General features: G+C 36.2%; 1 protein-coding gene across 1 annotated transcript; it reads right to left on the bottom strand.

Moving 5' to 3' along the window:
• Positions 1–20,033: 20,033 nt before the first annotated feature.
• LOC100241079 (uncharacterized) lies at positions 20,034–21,206 on the bottom strand. The gene has a single exon (XM_010653402.1). It carries the CDS (start codon positions 21,204–21,206, stop codon positions 20,034–20,036), a length of 1,173 nt encoding a protein of 390 aa, XP_010651704.1.
• Positions 21,207–21,666: the final 460 nt, after the last annotated feature.

The raw sequence follows: 21,666 nt of genomic DNA on the forward strand, positions 1-21,666 counted from the left end.
AAAAAAAAATTTATGAGATGATGAGAATTTTTCAAATGACACAAAATTGGACAATGAGTGTTGTGTTCATTTATGTGTACCTTTCCTAGTGAAAATAGGATGATCAACATTGTTAACATCATCATATTTGTGTACTTCATTTCTGAGAGTGGGTTCAGATGTTTGGATTTGTATGAGTCTTTGATCACCCTCCTCCTTGAAGTTCTATGGTAATAGGTTCCAACTTTTTTTCTTTTGTTTCAACATCTAAAATAGAACAGGTTTTTACCTATTTTTGATACTTTTATAGTTATTTGAGGTGTGCAAGAAATTTTTAGACATTTTTCATGACTTTTAGACCATTTTTTGGTTCCATTTGAAGGTTTATATGGGTAAGACTTTAATGTATAAGGAATTTCAAGTAAGAACATGTCCTAATCTTCCATAAATGATGTCTCCTCTAAAGATAAGGAACTAAAAAATACCCCTCTAGTTTATACAAAAGTGATATCCATTGAGACAAAAAAAAGAAAAAAAAAAATTATTGGAGGATGAAAACATTTCCCTTTTGTGTTGATGAATATTCAATAAAAACACACTTTAATGCTCTTGGATCCAACTTTCCTTTATGATGAGCATGTATATGAACAAATACAGAACACCCAAACACTTCAAGAAGAAGCTTATGTGATATATTGAAGCGAGGAAATAATATTGTGAACATTTCCAGAGGACTTTTTAGACCTAAAACTTGAGAAGAAACCTTATTTATTAAATGACAAGTAGTAAGAACAACTTGCCCCCATAGGTTTTTAGAACATTTAAAAAAAAAAAAAGACAAGAGATCATTGCTAATATTGATGTTTGTGAAGTTGCAAAACATCATCTTGTGAAGTTGCAAAACATCATAATGAAAAGTGTCTACATCAATATTCTTAAAAAGCAAAGGAAACATGGCCTTAAGTACATTAAGAAGGATGACCAAGTTGAAAGTGATAAAGCCAAATTTAGTCTTTATTTGAGGAAGAGAATTTGGACAATATATATATAGTTGATTCTCATTGCTAATATTGCTACTTACTTGTATCAAGGTAGTAAAGTCCGTTCTTTTCCTTAGCATGCTCAATCATTTGCCTTGAAACTCAATCTTGAAAAACATAATGAATAGGGTAAAATATAACACTATAATTCATGTCTTTTTTAAGTTGATGAATGAACACAAAGTTGGTTGAAAGCTTGAGAACATGTAAGACATTTTTAAACCTCAAAGAACAGTTTACATTAGCTTTTCCCTTACCTACAACAATGGATAAAGACCCTTTAGCAGTAGTTATTTTCTTATTGTTAGGTTATAAAATATATGTGCTAAATTTTTCTAATGAATGTGTCATATACTTAGTAGCTCCCGAATAAATGATCTAAGAGTTTGAAAGAGACATACTTGAGGCACTAAAAGCTTGGGAGAAAGGAAACTTACCTAAATGTGCAAGAAAGAAAACACCCATAAGCCTCTCTAATGAACCCAAAATATTTTTCAACTTTTCATTGTTGTCCTAATTCAATTCTCCAAGTTTTGTGTTGTTGTACTTTGATTGTTCCTTTTTAGAATTATCCACAACAACTACATGCACTTGGCTTCACTATAAAGTTTCCAACAAGTCTCTTTTGTGCGTCACAGTTTTTTACTGCACCAAACGTTTTCCTTATTCTTAGAAAAATTAGATTTTTCATTGTCATTACTATCACCTTGTCTTAATTTTAGGCATTTGAAATTGTTATTTCTTGGTTTTGTTATAACAAGGGCTAAACCTTCAGTTGGTTGAGAATCAATCATAACACATCATCATCATTCCTTAGCTCAAATATTGGAGAATACCTCCTTAATGGATGAAAAATCTCCATGTCCTAAGACTTAAACTTGATCAAATTCAATATTAAGGCTAACAAGAAACTAAAAAATTCACTCACTTTCAACAAATTTTCTTAACATTGCAAAGTCTTTACTATTTTCATTTGAATATTATGATAAGAACACCTTTTTTACTAAAGATTTTTTATGAGATTATAATATTCAATCATTGATCTTGCTCCCGTTTTAGTAGTCGAATTTTTTTTGCTTAATTTTATAGATTTGAGTCACATCATGTACCTTAGAATAGGTTCGTCTTACTATCTCTCAAATCTCTTTGGTCATGTTGAGGAACATATAAGTGCCACTAATTTCAAGCAATATAGAATTCCATAACCATGACATGATCATGAAATCCTCTTCATCCCACTAGTTGAACTTCAAATATTTGGACCTTGTTCCTGTGCTGATTAGATGACTTAATTTACCTTTTTCTTTCAAAAAAGTTTACATTAGTTGACACCATTAGAGATAGTATCAGTCATTGAATCGATACACTAAATTGATATTCTATATCTCTTTAGTGGTTTAATGAGACAAAGTTTCACCAAATACAACTATGGGTGTGGTAGAAGTCTTAGATTTTTCAAACATGGTGAAATCCCAGAAATTGTAGGTGGATATTGAAGTAGGAGAATGAATGAAAGATGAAAAATCAAACAAACAAAACACACAATAATGAAAGTTGAAAGAATCATGGTGATAAAGGCTTGAAAAATTCAACAATGAAGGCTAAAAAAACTTGAACAAAAATTAGCAATAAAGGCTAATGAAGAACATCAAAGTGACTCTAATACCATATGGGAGAAAATGGTAAAAAAAATTGTTATTCAATCAGTTGTTACAATTCTACTTTATATCTTATCTTAACAGAAAAATTAAATGAAATAAATAAACTAATAATCCCTATAAATCAAGACAATCATTATAAATTAGGAATTATTCTTCCTAATCTAATTTACAATTATACACATAATAACATAAATATATAGAAGAAACCCTAAATAGGAAAATTCAAATTTTTAACATTATGACCAATTAAAAATCATAACATATCATAAAGCTTATAATGCAAAATACATGCGATATAATAAAAATCATCACATGAAAATCTTATTATATTAAATTGCAACATATCGCATGACCCCCATACAAGAAGAATACAAGTTATCTTGGATTTAACTAAAGAAACATATATTCTAACAATTAAAATATAATTGTTAGAATAAATAAAAATAACAATAAGTCAAGAAATAAATTGAAAATTATTAACCATAATATTTCAAATCTCCTTATATATTATTTTTAATTAAAAATAATATTTAAATGGTTAAAACTATCAAATATGACCTTTCAAATATTCCTAAATATTAACTTTAATAAAAAAATAATATTTAAAAAAAATGAAAGATATTCAAATATTATGTTCTCACTTTCAAACCAAATTCCAAATATGATCTTGTCCCCTCCTATGCAAATTAAAACTTGGTGGGTTACAAATGGATGTTTCGTATTAAACGTCACCCTAATGGGAACATTGATTGTTAGAAAGCACGTATTGTAGCTATGAGTTTTCATCAATGACTTGGGGTTGATTATTATGATACTTTCGACCTGGTGGTTAAACCTACCACTATTTTGTGTTATCTAATGCATTGCCCTAGCTAATGGTTAGCCAATTTTTCAACTTGATGTCAATAATGTCTTTCTCCTTGGATCTATACATAATGAGATATTTATGTCTCAACCACTTGGATTTATTGGTGTTACTCATCCCACTCATATTTGTAAGCTTCACAAGGCCTTTTATGGCCTCAACAAACCTCACATGTGTGGTATCAAGAGTTCATCTACTCAATGTATACTATAAAAAATACTTCATTGTTTATGTGGATGATCTTACAATCACAAGCAATAGCTTTGCCTTCATCGCTCACTTCATTGTAATTATATCCAATCAATTCTCTATTAAGGATCTTAGATTTATTCATTATTTTCTTAGGTTGAAGTTGTACCAACCAACAATGGTCTCTTTCTATCCCAACACAAATATATTTGGGATCTCTTATAGTGACATAACATGGATAGTGCCAAAGATGTTGCATTTCCTATGTCTACCTCATCCCCATTATGTCTCAATGATACTCTCCACATGTTAATACCACTCAATACCGCCAAATTGTTAAGGCTCTTCAATATTTTTCCATTACTTGTTCCGACATATCCTTTGCAGTCGACAAATTATCACAATTCATGTACCAACCTTCTCAAAACCATTGGACTACCGTCAAAACAATTCTTTGTTATCCTTAAACACAATATTTATCATGGTTTATTTCTCAAAGGCAACTCCCTTCTTCATTTATATGTCTTTTTAAAATGTTGATTTGCCTAGTAATCTTGATAATTGTACATCAACAAATGCATATATTGTTTATCTTAGCAACAATCTGATCTTCTAGAGCTATAAAAAGAAACATTTGGTTGCTCGATCATCAACATAGGTAAAGTATAAAACATTTGCTTCCACATTTGTAGAGCTTACATAAATTGAATCTCTCCTTCTTGAACTCAACAATTCTCTCAAGCGTTCATCTACTATTTTCTAAGACAATGTTAGCATCACATACTTGTGTGCGAATCTTTCTTTTTATTTTTGTATGAAGCACATTGTAATTGATTTCCATTTTTTTCGTGACAAGGAGGCAACTGGCCAACTTCATGTGACCTATGTTTCCACTAATGACCAACTTGTCGATACCCTCGTCAAACAGTTCTCTTATTAACGACTTGATTTTCTTTGCTCCAAGATTAGTATTTTCGATGGAACCACTATCTAGAGAGGTTATATTAGGAGAGAATTCTCACCAGCTCACATCACTAAGTCAATGAAATTCTAATCCTCAATCTTAGCTCAACCAAATACTCCTTCATGATTCACAATAATTATTGTTGTAAACTTGAATGTACATTCCTTTATTATCTCGTATAGTTTAGGACTAGATAATTCCCTTTTGATCTCTTTGATTCATCTTTACGCATGTGTGTGTATGTGTGTGTGTGTGTGTGTGTGTTTGTGTAAGGAAAACGTAGATAATAATTCAAAGCATTCTTAGCATTAGTAGCTTTGGGGCGATAGACTCCTAAGATTAGACCTCATGATAGGTTGTACACTCTCTTCCTACCTTATTATTATTATTATTATTATTATTATATTCTCATGGTTTGCTAACAACACTATATATTCCTTATTCGAAAGCAGTGAAAGGATTCAGTGGGGAATTAATGGGGAGCTTGAGTGTAGACCAAGAAAAGATCAAATGTTGTCCAATAATCTAACAACACTTTCCTCCTCAACTTGATTTTTAGGACTAGAAGTTGTCATCCCAGTTGCAATAATTAGATCAAGTAATCCAAAATTGCAATTTCTACCCCCTAATTATCCCCATTTTCTAAGTTTTCCAAGACAACACTTATTGGTACCTGATTTTTGCACTTTATCATGATTCCTCAAAAGAATATCAAGGTTGTGAACAACATTAAACTCAACAAAACTGTTAGTGGAGTCCCCATTACCATTTGACCTTGTTCATCCCTTATAATTAAATTGATTTTAAACTTTTTTTTGGTTATTTTAATTATCTACTAGTTTTAATTATTTTTAAGAAATAATATTTATGATATTTTATGTGGGATGATATTTTGTTGATTGATATATTATTTATATAAAATTTTAGAAAAATATGTCATATCATGAATATAAGGTTAAATTTATAAAATAAATTATTCAATTATTTTAATTATCAAATAGTTAAATTAAAACTAATATATAAAAATTGCTTTTCACTTTTATGAATTTGTAATGCTTATAATTGAGCATTATAGTTTTTCAATACATAGGACACAATTTTTTATTTTTAAAATTAGAAACTTCTATATAAACTAAAATATCTAGTACAAAAAGTATAAACTTACATTTTATTTAAAAAATTTAAAATTTTAAGATAGTAAAAAGTTTTAAATATTTTAAAATTTTTAAATCATTATTTTGAATTTTTATATCTTATATAAAACTTACTACTACTTTTTATTTAAATAACACATTTTTTATTTAAATAACACAAAATGAAGTATATTTAAACCAACATTTAATTTTTAGTTTTATTAAACAACACCTAACCTTTTTTTTCTCTTCTAATTGTTAAATTAAACATATTTATCCAAATTGATATATTTATCTTATTAATTTTAGTTATAAAAAAGGTACACATAATTAAATTAAAAGATATTTGAGATTTTATTTTGGCTTATTACTTTAAGATTTTAACTACAAGTTGAAATATTAAATTATTTTAATAATAAGCTTAATATCCTTAATAATTTATATTAAGTTATTAAATTGATTTTCAAAACACTGTTAGTAAACTAATTACTAATTATATTGTAGAGTAGTAAAAAAAACATTTTATAATTTATCATATGCTCAAATTAAGATAATTATGAATCAAGAAAAAAAAATTGATAATTAAGTTAAGTTATAACTAACTAAAAATCACAACATATCATAAAGCATGTAATGCAAAATACATGTGATAAAATAAAAATTATCATATAACAATAACTTTATCAAATTAAACCATGACACATCACATGACCCTTGTACAAAAAAGCACTATAATTTGACTTGGGTTTAACTATATAAACATATATTCTCAAAATCAAAATATAATTATTAGAATAAATAAAAATAATGATAAGTCAAGAAATCAATTGAAAACTATGGATTATAATATTTCAAATCTCTTTACAGGTTATTTTTAATTAAAGAAAAATATTTTAAAGGGTTAAGACTATGAAATATTCAACTATTCCTAAATAATAATTTTAATTAAACAATAATATTTTAAGAAATGAAAACTATTCCATTACAATGTAAAGAAAAAAATTAGGCCATATGAAGTGATGGATGTGGACATGGAGAAGTACATGTTGGGAATTATTTTGCGAGAACCGTTAGTGCGTAGATTTTTCATTTTAAATGATTTATTTTTGCACAAAACTCTAGATGGATGTGGACATGGAGAAGTATATGTTGGGAATTATTTTGCGAGGACCGTTAGTGCGTAGATTTTTCATTTTAAATGATTTATTTTTGCACAAAACTCTAGAAACGAGACAAATTTTCTAAAGGAGATTGTGTTTTGGGGTTAGTTGGGCCTGATAATTAACCTAAAGTTCTCCTATTACCCATATTTAAACTCAAAGCCAAAAGAAAGAGTAAAAATGGAAATGAAGGATATTGTCTTTAAAAATTCCCTAAAATACCATTAACTATTAAATAGAAAAGCTAACCGACCACACACCTTTCACATTCTTTCTTTCACTCTTTCACCTTCTCTCACCTATTTATTGGTGGAACCAAGTTGAATGATTTCCCAATCATTTTTCTTTAACAAATTGAACATGAGAAATAAATGGTTAAAAATTATTATTGCCAAATATATTTTTGATGTAAATAACTTTTAAATACCTCATCAAATATTTTTTTTTAACTTACATAATATATAATAAATATTATTATTTATTTCAAACTTATATTATTTCTCATATATATTAAACACCTCATAAAATGTTAGTATTTTTTGTTTGTTCTAACTTGCAAATTAGACATCATCAATTTTTTTTTCAAACTTATAGAATATATAATAATAATTTTTAAATACCTTAGCAAATGTTTTTTTGTTTCTTACTTACAAAATAATAAATATGTTGTACATTATTTGTCCTATATATTAAACAATTTTCAAATACATCATAAAATATTATTATTCATTTTATTTTTTGGAACTTGCAAATTAGACACAGTGTTTATTATTTATTATATTATTTCAAAAATAATGTAAACACTCACATGCACTTCAAGATATTCAAAATTTCTCCATTCCAAAATTACCTAATTGTTCCTCACACTCATCCTAAATATTTAAAATAAAGATTTAAATATTTAAAACCATTAAAATAAATATTTTCTTATTAAAGCAAAATTTTAAAAGTAATAAGATAAAAATCATGAAATCTTCAAAACTATAATTACAACAAATATTTTTAATTCTAAAACTAATTTCACAATTTAAATTAATGATTTCAAAAAATAAAAATGTTGCAAAAATAATTTTTGTTTATTTTTAATTCCATTTAAATATGATTTTTTTAATCTCTACTAATAATAGTGACATTATGTTTATAAGGGCAAAATGGTAAAATTATATATTTCATTTAGTTTACTTGTAATGAACAATTCAAATATGATTAATTTTATTTTATTTTCTATGTGTTAATTTTGGTAGGGAAGATTTTAATGACATGGTTTGATAAAAATAAAAAAATTAAAAAATAAACTATCAATTATCATCCTAACGTCAAATTCCAAGTTGTTTAAAAATAGTACAAAACCTATTAGTAACTTTGTACACCCTTGTACACTTTACACTTTTCCCTTGTATGGTTAGTGTTATTCCCTTATACAATGGTGCAAATTCCATATGCCTCTTAGGTTATGTGTCCATGTAGGTGTATTAATCATGTCTTCAATGGTTTGGTCAAGAAAATGGTGGATGACTTAGGGTTAAATTTTTTTTCCCTAAACATCATTATTGGGGAAAACATTGAAATTTCCATGTGGAAGTTAAATAAAATGTATGACATGGGTGTACAATTCTTGGGTAATAAGGAAAATAAAAAAATGGTTCAAAATTGATTGAAATTTTTCACAAATGATAGCCTTGTACACACTTGTACACTTAATATATTTCCCTTGTACAGTTAGTGTAATCCCTTGTACAACGACACAAATTTCATATCCCTCTTAAGTTATGTGTCCACGTAGGTGTATTAATCATGTTTCTAATGGTTTGGTTGAAAAAATATTGGATGACTTAAGGTCAACTTTTTTTCTCTCAACATCATTACTAGGAAAAGTATTGGAATTTTTATGTAAAAATTAAATAAAGCGTATGACATGAGTGTACAATACGTGGGTGACAAGGAAAATAAAAAAGAGTGGTTTAGAATCGATTGAAATATTTTAAAATGGTAGTTGTCACACCCCTGAAGATCACACCAAATTTTTCACGAGTGCACAGTGCTAAGGACCTTTCCTTAGCCAACCTTCCTTCCCAGCGTTTAGAAAAACAGAGTAAAAGCAAACTCAAGCAAAGCAAAAGCACAGTAATAGGGACACCAACAATTTACAGGAAACCTTTTCCCAACTTGTATTAATTCACTCTACAAGACAACATTGTTTCCCTGAGTCAAAGTACAATGCTCACACCTAAGCATTACGAGAAGAACCCTATCCCAATCTCTCTCTCTGTTTCAAGGCTGCAGGAGCCCTTTTAAAAGACCTAGCCTGCAGTTACATATTTGAATTTCCAAATTCAAAAATTGGAGCCAATATGGTGGTTATGCAACTAGCCCAGAACCACCCATAACTGCCTTGCATAACCACCCACCACCCAGATAGTGGCCTGCACATGAACCACCCACTTGCACTAGCCATCAGCCCTCAACCAACTGCAAGTCAAATGGCTGCTTGACTTGGTCACTTGCTGTCTGAGCTAGCTGCCACACTGGTTAGCTGCCACACTGGTTAGCTGCCACACTGGTTAGCTGCCATCTCCTCGAGTCTTTTTCACCAAGCTGCTGAAGAGTCCCCCTAACAAGCTGTCTCCTTCCCCATAAAGTGCCTCTTGTGACCGAGTGCCCATCAGCGTGTCTTTGATAAAGGCCTTCTAAGCTAGGTAGCATGCACCAACCAGCTGACTAAGTGACTGGTGCATCAGTGCGCCTTCCCCACACTGATGTGTGAGCCTGTGCCATGTGTAGGTGCCTATGGCTTGGACATGTTGCTTGCTTCCTCCGTCAGGTCCAACTCCATAACAACGAGCCATGGCATTGCGCCCATGGCTGATCCCTCTTGGTGCATAGGGCATTGCGTCCTTGTGTTGTGCGTAGGCATCATGGTGCGAGTCAACTGTTGTCTGGTGCCTCATTAGACCATGGCATTGCGCCCATGGCTTCCTTAGCTGGCTCATCGCACAAGGCTTAGGGCACCCTCGTGCCTGTGCAGGGAGAGGGTAGGCTGCACCAGGCCCTGTGCCATTGCGGCCATGGAGTGCACATCACACATGTTGTGGAGCCCATGTGTGCATGCTCGAGTCGCGTCCGTGTGTCCTAGGCATGCCCAAGGTCGTGCCATGGTGCCCCCTTGGTGTGGTCAAGGCTTCCCTTGGTGCTCCCTCTTTTGAGTCACCTACTCCCTTCTTCCCCCCTTAAAGAGCAATACGGGTTGTTTTCATTGTTTTTGAAGGAGACATCAATATGTATGAGGAGACATAATGGAATAATAAATAATTATAAATTAAAATTCCAAAAGTCCCTCGGCCTTCATTTGAACCACCTAAGTCAGGTGCGCGTACGATGCCCATCTGGTGTGCACGTGGTGCATGTCTGGCTCACCTGCAGTGCCCGCACGATGCTCATCTGGCCTACTCGCGGTGCGCGCGTCTGGCTCGCCTGCGGTGTGCGTCTAGCCTGCTTGCGGTGCGCGTCTAACTCGCCAATGGTGCGCGTCTGGCTCGCCCACGGTCTCCTCACTTAGCTCCTGGAGTTTGAACCTCCAAACCTCCAGGCTTTCCTTGCTTTTCTGCCTAGGCTCTTATGGGTGCAAGGCCTACCCATGAGGTCTTTTCCTCCATGGTTGAGTCAAGAGGCTAAGGGGCTGACAAACCCACCCCCACCTGTTGAAATCGACGCCCTTGTCGACTTAGTCTGCCAGTATGCTTGGACCGCTGTCTCAACTTGCCACAAGGTAACATCCCTCTCCCAAGTAGCTTCTATTTCTGAAGTCCCCTTTTACTGAACCAAGAAATCAGTTCGTCGGTTCTTTCTACTATGTCCCATGTTCCTATGATCCAAGATCTTCTCTATCTCTCGATCAAACTACTTCATGACTAAGGGAGGGGCCCGTCTTGTCTGCACCCTCTCTGCATCCAAATCCTCTTGGTAAGGCTTCAGAAAGCTAACATGGGAAGTTGGGTGAAGCTTGAGCCTCTCAGGCAGCTTCAACATGTAGGCCACCTGCCTAACCCGTTTTATCACCTCAAATGGTCCATCATACTTAGGAATTAGACCCTTTTGCCTTGTCTTGCTGCTGATTTTCTTCCAAATTTGAGGAGTTAATTTCAAGAGGACCTTATCCCTAATCTAAAATTCCAAGGGTTTGCAATCACTATCCGCATACTTCTTCATTCGTCTAGCTGCCTTCTCTAGACTGTCCCGGGCTTCATCAAACATCTCCTGCTGGGACTGAGTCATCTTGTAAGCTGCAGGACTACTTCCTCCTACTTTTTGCTTAGCCACCTCCAAAGGCATCAGTGGTTGCACCCCTATAGCTAGCTCAAAAGGGCTCATCCCTGTTGCTGAGCTCCTTTGCAAGTTGTAGCACAACTGGGCAGTATCCAACAAGTCCACCCAATTCTTTTGTGTTGCAATCACATAGTGCCTAAGGTATTCCTCCAACAAGGCATTAATCCTCTCCGTCTGCCCATCAATCTGAGGGTGGTTGACTGTAGAGAACTTCAACTCTGAACCAAAGAGTTTGAACAGCTCAACCCAAAACTGGCCTGTGAACTGTGCATCTCGATCACTATCTATGTCCTTAGGCAACCCAAAGTGTTTGACCACATTATTGAAAAACAACTTAGCCGCTTCCTCCACAGGGCAAGCATCAGGGGCAGGTATAAACACAACATACTTAGAGAATCTATCTACAACAACAAAGATAGATTTAAAATCATGAACCTTTGGGAATCTAGTGATGAAATCCATGGAAATGTTCTCCCAAGGTCTCTCTAGAATGGGGAGGGGTTGCAGCAACCCTGCAGCCTTCTTCCTTTCAATCTTGTCCATCTGAAAAACCAGGCAAGATTTCACATATGCCTGAACATCCTCACCCATCTGAGGCCAGTAGTAGGATCTGGCTAGCAGTGCCAGAGTCCTCTCTTCACTGGGATGGCTTGCCCACTTTGCGTCATGAGTTTCCCATAGCAAATCCTTTGTCAGGCCGCCTGCAAGAACATACCATCTTCCTCCTTTTACCACAAGGAATTCTCCCTCTATCCAATACCTCCTTACCACGCCCTCCTTAACTTGCTGCTTCAGCCTGCCATATGCAGTATCCTGCTCTGCAACTTGCTTGATCTTCTCATTGAAGTCAAAGATGACTTATAAGAGAGTCGTGATGTAGGCAATCACCTCTTTCCTACTCAAGGCATCAACCACAGTGTTATGTCTTCTTGGTCGATGCAGCCATTCAAATTTGAAGTCGGTCAGGAATTCTTGCCATTGCGCCTGTTTAGGACTCAGCTTCTTCTGAGTTTTGAAGAAGGTGTTAGCCACATTATCAGTGGCCACTGTAAAGATGCTTCCCAATAAGTAGTGTCTCCACTGCTGCAGACAGTGAACCACAACCGTCATATCCTTCTCATGAGTGGAGTACCTTTGCTCAGCATTGTTCAGCTTCTTACTTTCAAATGCCATAGAGTGCCCTTCTTGCACCAAGACTCCACCCAAGGCTTTATTTGAGGCATCTGTTTGGACTTCAAAAGGTAAGTCCAAGTCTGGAAACCGCAGCACAAGCTCAGTGGAGATTGCTTCCTTCAAGCCTTCAAAGGCCATCTGACACTGCATGCTCCAATCCCACTGGTTGTCCTTCTTCAACAGGTCAGTAAGGGGAAACACCCTCTTTGAATACCCCATAATGAACCTTCTGTAGTAATTGGCCAAGCCAAGGAAGGACCGCAACTCTGTCACTTTGGTAGGGACTGACCACTCCATAATAGCCTGCACCTTGCCTTTGTCCATCCTAATCAAACCTGCACTGATCTTGTGTCATAGAAATTTGATCTCCTCCTGAGCAAACTCACATTTCTCTGGCTTCACATAAAGCCCATTCTCCCTCAATCTCTGAAACACCAATTTAAAGTGTTTCTCATGTTCTGTTAGGGTCTTACTATAAACCACATATCATCTAGATACACTACCACAAATGCATCTAAATAGTCAAACAAAACATCATTCATCAAATTGCAGAATGTAGCAGGAGCATTTGTCAGTCCAAAGGGCATTACCAGAAACTTGTATGATCCATATCGAGTTATACAAGTGGTCTTCCCCTCATCTCCTGCTACAATTCGCACTTGCCAGTAGCCCGATCTCAGGTCCAACTTGGTGAAGTAAGAGGCTTTTGACAGTCTGTCAAACAGCTCAGCAGCCAAGGGGATCGGGTACTTGTTCTTGATGGTCACCTTGTTGAAGGCTCTATAGTCCACACACATGCGAAGAGAGCCATCATGGTTCTTTTGGAACAACACTGGTGAATATGGGGCCCTTGAGGGCTGGATCAGGCCTACATCCAACAATGCCTTCAGTTGCTTATGTAACTCCAGCAACTCTGATTCGTGCCCAATTGGTGTGCCAGCTGATTCGTGTCCAGCTGGTGCTCCTTGATTGAGGGAGTAATCAACAAAATTTATAACCTATTACACCATATACTAGGGTAGCAAAGACAAAGCTACTATAGTATAGCGGCTCTAGGATCGTTCACTGGGAAGGATTAGCAAGCTATCAATGATACCAATTCCAAGTGAATTGGTCTTGTTTCATTTCAAGGTTAGCTTAAGAAATAAAACACAAACTTTGATTGGTAAAGATTTAAACTAACTAACATAATAAGTACTCGGAATAACTTAGGAAGAAAAACATTCCTTGGAGAGTTAGGTTCATTGGGGTGGTTCCTCATGCAAAAGACACGGCTCCGGTCAGATGGTTCATTTCCTCGCGTTAGAGATTCAACATATAGTCAATTCTCTAACCGGTGTTGTACAGATACATCCTTCAATTAGATTTCACTTTAATTCTCTCACTGATGCAACTTGCAACGGTTTAAGCCTCTCACTAAGCCTTAACCATTCAAGGTGATCTTTAACCTTGGATTACCCATCAAAAGCTCGCAAGAGATAACTAATGGATGTCTCCTTGGAGTCCAAAAGCTTACCAAGTGTTGGCTATTCTAGAAAATCCTACCCTAAAGTCACCTCCCAGAGGCTCGCAAGGGGTAAACTAGTGCATTTCCATGGTTGGAAATCACTTGCCTTACCAAGTGTTGGCCCAGGTGACTCTAAGGTGTTTTAAGTTAACTAAAAACATAGAAATCACTAAAGGATTTCACTTCCTCTTCATTAATAGCTAAAACCACAAAGCTTTGCATTCTTGCACTTGGAACCTTCCCCGGCAACCTTAGCTCCAAGGAACTAGATGTTTAGTTACTCATTCTTTGGGGAAAACTCCTCAGAGAGTTCATAACTTAGTAAGAAAATAAAAATACAAAGTGAGAAGGTAAGGCAATACAAAGAACTGAACTTTACTTGCTTACCCAAAACTTTACAAAAAGGATCTCCTTCTCTGAGAACAGGCTCCCGAGAGGTACTTATGTGAACATAATATAAAACTAATTATTACATAGATATTTACTCTTTTTTTACTAACTTAAAAGCTAAGGAATCTTGTAATTGGTGGCTTACAAGGAGTATTTTGGGATTTAGACAACAAAAATCTAATAGAAAATATCTCCAAATGTCGGTAGCAAATATCGGGGTGCTCCAGGAACCATTTCGCAAGAGAAAATGGTGTCTGCGAGATTTCGTAGGCACTTAAGAAGGGCTGCGAAATTATTTCGCAACAACATGCTATCTTCGCAGGGCTTCGAAGTTGGCTTCCACCTTGAGGTTCTCAGCTCCCAGCTTGCGGCATATATCGGGCAACTTCAGAAGGAAATACACCCTACTGTACAAAAAGGCTGCGGAATCACTTCGCAACAAAAGGGTGATTTCGCAACACTTTGGAAAATGCTTCCTTCAACTGGGAGTGATTGGCTTGCAAAGGCTGCAACTTCTTCGTTTCAACTCCGAATTGCGCACCGTTTGAAGCATTGGATTGTTGACTTCCTGAGATTTGAAATGGTTTATAACATGCATTAATTGGACTCCAGAAAGTGCTCCAAAAGTGGCTGCTACGACTATCATCAAGAATATGCTTCTTGGCAGATTCTCTTTACTTTTTCTCCTTGCATTCCGGATTTACTCTTGGCAAATGACTTCCAAGCTTTGCCCAAGATTCCTCAACACTCTCCTCAATCTTGAATTGCTTTGGTGATCAAATTACTAACAAAAACACCAAAACTTACACAAAGTGATTAAAATTGCTTTCAAGGGTCCTTAACATGCCAATTGAGTTAAAAGGCCAAAACTACTACTCAAAAGTGTTTAAAAGGATTAATTATAAGCTATCAAATAGCACTTTTTGAGTAGTAATCAAACTCTACAGGAGGCATCCTATAAGGGGCTTGAGCCGGGGCCTTTGTTCCAAGCAGCAATTCGATCTTGTGGTCAATAGGTCACCGGGATGTCAATTTCTTGGGGAGTTCTGCAGGCATCACGTCTCTGAACTCCTTAAGGATTTTGACCACTGAGTCAGGGACTTCCACAGACTGTTCTCCTTGATCTCGATTAAGGCTACAACATATGTCTCCTAGCCCTTCTTCAATCCCTTCTTCAACTAGATAGCAAACAACATCTCAGGCTGTCCCTTACCACCATTCTTCGCCCTCAAGGCTTTCACGAAGCAAGGCTGCTTCTTTTCTAACACCATCAGTCCACCAACATGTGGAATCAAGGCCACCTTGGCCCTCAAGAGGAAATCTACACCAAAGATCAAGTCAAAATCATCCAAGGGCACACAAAGTAAGCTGCATGTACCCTTCCAGTCACCAATTTGCATGAGGACGTTCTTGGCTACCCCTTGGATCTTCTGGGCTTTGCTATTGACTGCCTTGATCCGACCGGTATCCTCTTCCAACTTCAATTCCAACCTAGTTGCTTCTCTGGTGGCCACGAAGTTGTGAGTGGCACCACTGTCCACCAGGGCCTTCACCTGCACACCATTTACAATGGCATGGACATGCATTAGGGATTTCTGGACTAGGGTCTCACCATTAATCACGTTCAGGAGTTGTAGTGGGTTGAATCTATGAGGGGTCTCTGAGTCAGAGTCTTCCTTGTCGTCTATAGTCACAAGGGTTGAGGGTTTCTCTCTTTTAGGACAGTCTCTGGCTTGATGAGGGCCATTGCAGATGAAGCATCCTGCCATCTGAGTGGTCTGCTGCACAAACTTTGTGGTCTTCTCCATTGGTTTTCCCTCTACAGCAGGCTTCTTGCCCTGTTTCTTCGACCTAGATTTCTTAGAACTCTTGCCATCAACTTTAGGCTTCTTGCCTCCTTCTGACTTGGGTCTCTACATGGTGGAGATGGCGCCACCCATCTTATAGTCCACCAGGCAATCTACTGCAGCCATGGCAACAGGGAGATCATGAACTCCTTACCTCCTAAGTTTCGTCTGAGCCCACCCTTGCAATCCAGACATGAAATTAAAGAGTTTGTCCTCATCTGACATGATCTTTATGTCCAGCATCAAGGAATTGAATTCCTTGACATAGTCCCTCATAGATCCGGTGTGTTTGAGCATTTTCAGCATTTCTCTGTCCACCTACGCAGTGTTAGTATGGAGGAACTGATCCTTCAATTCCTTCTTTAGAATCTCTTAAGTGGTGATTTGGGGCCTTCCAAACTCTACATCATCTTCCATCCTGGTTCGCCACCATAGTTTGGCATCACTAGTCAGATACATGTTGGTGATGGACACCTTCTCGCCATCAGGAATGTGAGCAACCTTGAAGAACTGCTTCATGTCCCATAAGAAGTTCTCCAACTCCTTCGCATTCCTGTTACCGTTGAAGCCCTTAGGCTCATGGACCCGGACTTTTGAAGAGGCTTCAGGGCCTGACGAGGACCCCTGCAACACAACCTTTTTGAGGACTCCAATGTCCTCTTCATAGGACTGCAGGGCGCCCTTTAAATCATCCATCAAGGATTGCATCTCTGATTTTAACCCAACAAGTTTCTCCTTAAAGAAATTGTCATGGGTCTCCAGTAGACTCCTCTGCACTTGGATTTCTCCCATGGTGTGTTCAGCCCACGAAGCCATAGTGCCTTCCTCACCTAGCCATTCTCCCAATGCTTTTTCCATCCAAGTCATTCTTTCACGCAGGACATCCATTGCACTACCACCAGCCATCTCTAGTGCGAGCTCTGATACCAATTGTCACACCCCTAAAGATCACACTAAATTTTTCATAAGTGTGCGATGCTAAGGACCCTTTCTTAGCCAACCTTCCTTCCCAATGTTTAGAAAAAGCAGAGTAAAAGCAAACTCAAGCAAAGCAAAAGCACAGTAACAAGAACACCAACAATTTATAGGAAACCTTTTCCCAACTTGTATTAATTCACTCTACAAGACAAAATTGTTCCCTTGAGTCAGAGTATAATGCTCACACCCAAGCATTATGAGAAAAACCCTATCCCAATCTCTCTCTCTCTGTTTCCAGGCTACAGGAGCCCTTTTAAAAGACCTAGACTGCAATTACATATTTGAATTTCCAAATTCAAAAGTTGGAGTCAATATGGCGGTTATGCAATTGGCCAGAACTGCCCATAACTGCCCACTCACCACCCAGATAGTGGCCTACACATGAACCACCCACTTGCACCAACCATCAGCCCTTAGCCAACTGCAAGTCAAATGGCTGCTTGACTTGGTCACTTGCTGTCTGAGCTAGCTGCCACTAGCTAGTTGCACTAGTTAGCTACCATCTTCTCGAGTCTTTCTCACCAAGCTGCTGAAGAGTCCCCCTAACAAGCTGCCTCTTTCCCTGCAAGGTGCCTCTTGTGACCGGGTGTCCATCAATGTGTCTTTGATCAAGGCCTTCTAAGCCAGGTAGCGTGCACCAACCAGCTGACCAAGTGACTGGTGCATCAGTGTGCCTTCCCCACACTAATGTGTGAGCCCATGCCATGTCTAGGTGCCCATGGCTTGGGCGTGTTGCTTGCTTCCTCCATCAGGTCCAGCTCCATAGCAACGAGCCATGGCATTACGCCCATGGCTGATCCCTCTTAGTGCACAGGGCATTGCACCCATGTGCTGTGTGTAGGCATCATGGTGCGAGTCAGCTGTTGTCTGGTGTCCCATCAAACCATGGCATTGCGCCCATGGCTTCCTCAGTTGGCTCACCGCACAAGGATTAGGGCGCTCTCATGCCTGCACGGGGAGGGGGTAGGTCGTACCAGCCAATGTTTTAAAAACCGGACCGGTCATTGAATCGGAAATGTTACCGGTTCACGGTTCACTGGTCGGACCGCCGGTCGAACCACTATTGAACCGCTATCGAACTGGTGACATCATAAATATATATTTTATTATTTTATATAATATAAAAAATTAAAAAATGAATAAATTCTATGTAAATTTTGACAGCATCTACTTTGTTTATTGAGTAACTTGAGTTTTGTCACAAAATTTTTTACCTGTAGAAGTCATCAATTATCATATATGATATTTATAACACAATATAAGATGGTATACATTCATAATGTCAATAAACTCAATATTTATCAAATAATCAAACCATTACTATCCTATAATAACCAAATTATCAAAGAGTTGTTAACTTAACACATTGTCCATAACAAATAATACAAATGTCAACCATAGGTCCACAACACTTAAATAATTACTCAAAATAAAAACATAACATGTCAATGTTTGAATATTCATGAAGATTTTTGCATACTAATAAATATAAAATTCATGTCTTCATTCATTTTGGAAATTGGAATATGGAGATTGAAAATGAGCATTTGGAAAACCAAAATCCTCCACATCAAGCCCTTCTTTAGCCACGTCATCACCATCCTCGTCATCTACAAAAATATTGAATATATATCAATAAGAAATCATTTTTGAAGAAAAAAAATATAATTATTGAACTTTTATAAGTTTAAATATTTTACTAACCAATGTGAGAACTTGAACCTTCCACTTCATTTATTGGAATTGACCCTTCTTCATATAGAAGATTTTCCAATTCTTCAACATCTAGCTCTGCTGGCTGATCGTCATCAACTACCCAAAAATCGGTCTCATCAATGCATGCATAGTCAATGGGATCATAGATTCTTTTCTTGTTATAAAACCTAAAAAAAGAAAAACATATAATTATTCATAATTGTGAATAGAAGAATTTAAATTCAAAACAACTAAGAAAGCATTTATACCGATTTTTTAGCCACAAATTGTAATGAACGTATACAAGATCATTAAGCCTTTGATGTTCCAATCTATTCCTTCTTTTGGTATGTATACGTTCAAAGACACTCCAATTCCTCTCACATCCAGAAGACGATGCAGTTTGGCTTAATATTTGAATGGCCAACTTTTGTAAATGTGGTGCACTGTATCCATGTAGCCTCCACCATTCATCTAGTTACCATTTCACATTAAAAATAAGAAAAAAATAAAACACATTAGCAAGTTTAAAATATTAAATAGTAAGTAGGTAACTAATAAAAAAGAACAAACACACTAATAAATGAAAATAATATTTTACCAGGTTGAAGTACTTCACGTGAAGAATAAGCAAGGTCTCTTCCAAAACTTCCCAATCGATCATGAAATAACCTCATTTCATTCATTGTTTCAAGCTTGCCTTTCAGAACTTTTTGATCAATAACATCCATGACACCTCCAATAACATTTGGCTTATTACAAAAGTTTTCCTAATCATATTGGAAACATGGATTCAACCAATAAGCTGCTGAATGAATGTTTTTCTTTAGTTGTTGATCCCAATGTTGCTTTATGATCTCTGTATAAGGCTTGTATAGTCTTTCACTGTAGTTAAACAATTTCTTGATGCCCAAACGAACCCTATACATGCCTTCATACACATATCCCATCGAAGGCCTCTCATCACAATCAACAATACGCAATAAACGCATTAGTGGAGACATAAGATTCACAACAATCAAACAATCATTCCAAAATCTATTATCCAAAATCTATTATGCAAGTCATGTTTATGATCATGAAGACTCTTGAGTGCAATGAAAGTAGTAGCAAAGCGAGTCGCACCAGGTCACAAAATCTCTGTCCATCCTTCCTTTTTTCTCAACCAACTTAACAAAGCAACATGATTATACACAAAAATTGTCACCTTTGATGCACGTCTTACAAGTTCAGCAACATGGTCTATCTTACCAATATCCTTAAAGATCAAATTAAGATAATGAGCTGCACAAGGTGACCAATTAATGTGTTTATGCTTCTGAGAAATCAATCTCCCCGCGGCCACATAATTTGCTGCATTATCAGTCACTACATGAACTACATTGAGTGTACCCACCCATTCAATCACCTCATCAAATGACTGAAACAAATTAGTTGCATCCTTGACAATGTCCGAAGCATCAACAGATTTCACAAACGATATTCCTTCAGGACAATACACAAGGAAGTTGATGAGCGTTCTTTGTCTATTATCTGTCCAACCATTACCCATTATTGTACACCCAACTTTTGCCCAAATTGCACGATAAGAGTCCACAAGTAACTGAACTTCCTTCTTGGCATCCTTTAAAAGATTAATCCGCAACTGATAGTAATTTGGACCCTTATCTCCAGGACCAATTGCAGATATAACATCCAACATTGGCTTGAAGTAGAAGGAATTCACAGCATTAGTAGGAATGCATGCATCATAAAAGAATCTCCCAATCGCCATATCCGCTCTCCAAGTAGCTTCTTTCCCAGCTATCACACTCCTCATGGAAGGTTGAGCTCCTTCAATATTTCTTGGTGCAAAATACTTATCCACTATTGATTTTTTCCTTTTTCCACTACTAGCTGCCATAGGACTTTGCATTTCTTGAACCTCTTCTTCACCTTCGGCCATATCCCCTTCAAATTGTGACACATTAGGACCATAAGGATTTCTATATTCATCTGCTTCTTTGGTTGCTTTCTTAGCATTCACAAACTCTTGCAAAGAATTTTCCATGCGAAATCTGACATCAGGTGGAACCGATTTACATGGACCAATATCTTCTTTCACTCTAGCAAGATGTAGTTTCATTCTATGAATACCTCCACCTTTTGTAATCTTTTTACAATACAAACAAATAAGAGCTCTCCTTCCATTTCCATATCTTTCTTCAGAAACATGCTCCCATGTAGGATTAGTCTTACTTCTACTTGATTGAGAATGGGTAGTTGAATCTTGACCAGAGGATGAAGTCAAGTTTGATGCCATTTTTTATTTCCCTATCAAATTAGAAACAAAAATCCCACATCAATCTAGAGAATGAAAGTCATCAACAATTTAATGATTTATAATCAAGTCATCAACAATTTACAATCACATATCACATATTAATGATAGTAAAAAATACACTTTTTCACCTATGATTCCTTTGATAATCAAACATCAAATCATTATCACATTTTAGGCACATGAATCTATGGTTGAGTTGCAATCTAATATCATAAAATGGATTTTCTAATCATAGGAGATCAAGTTTCATAAATGGCTTAGATTACATGAAAACGACAATTTAAAATGATCTTTTAAATTTCCATCTAAAAAGCTAACAACAAAATTATAGCATTTTCAAGATCATCCCCAAAAAGGAATTTCCAACACCAAAACATGGACCTGACATGGAATAATATTCAACGAAATTTGACAGGCCAGCCCCAAAACCTTTTTAAGA

This window comes from Vitis vinifera, chromosome 6, assembly GCF_030704535.1.
Source record: "Vitis vinifera cultivar Pinot Noir 40024 chromosome 6, ASM3070453v1".
NCBI classification, from domain to species: Eukaryota; Viridiplantae; Streptophyta; class Magnoliopsida; order Vitales; family Vitaceae; genus Vitis; species Vitis vinifera.

Excerpts from the sequence above, each read along its gene's own strand:
- LOC100241079 (XM_010653402.1), bottom strand. The coding sequence starts at position 21,206 with ATGGCATCAAACTTGACTTCATCCTCTGGTCAAGATTCAACTACCCAT.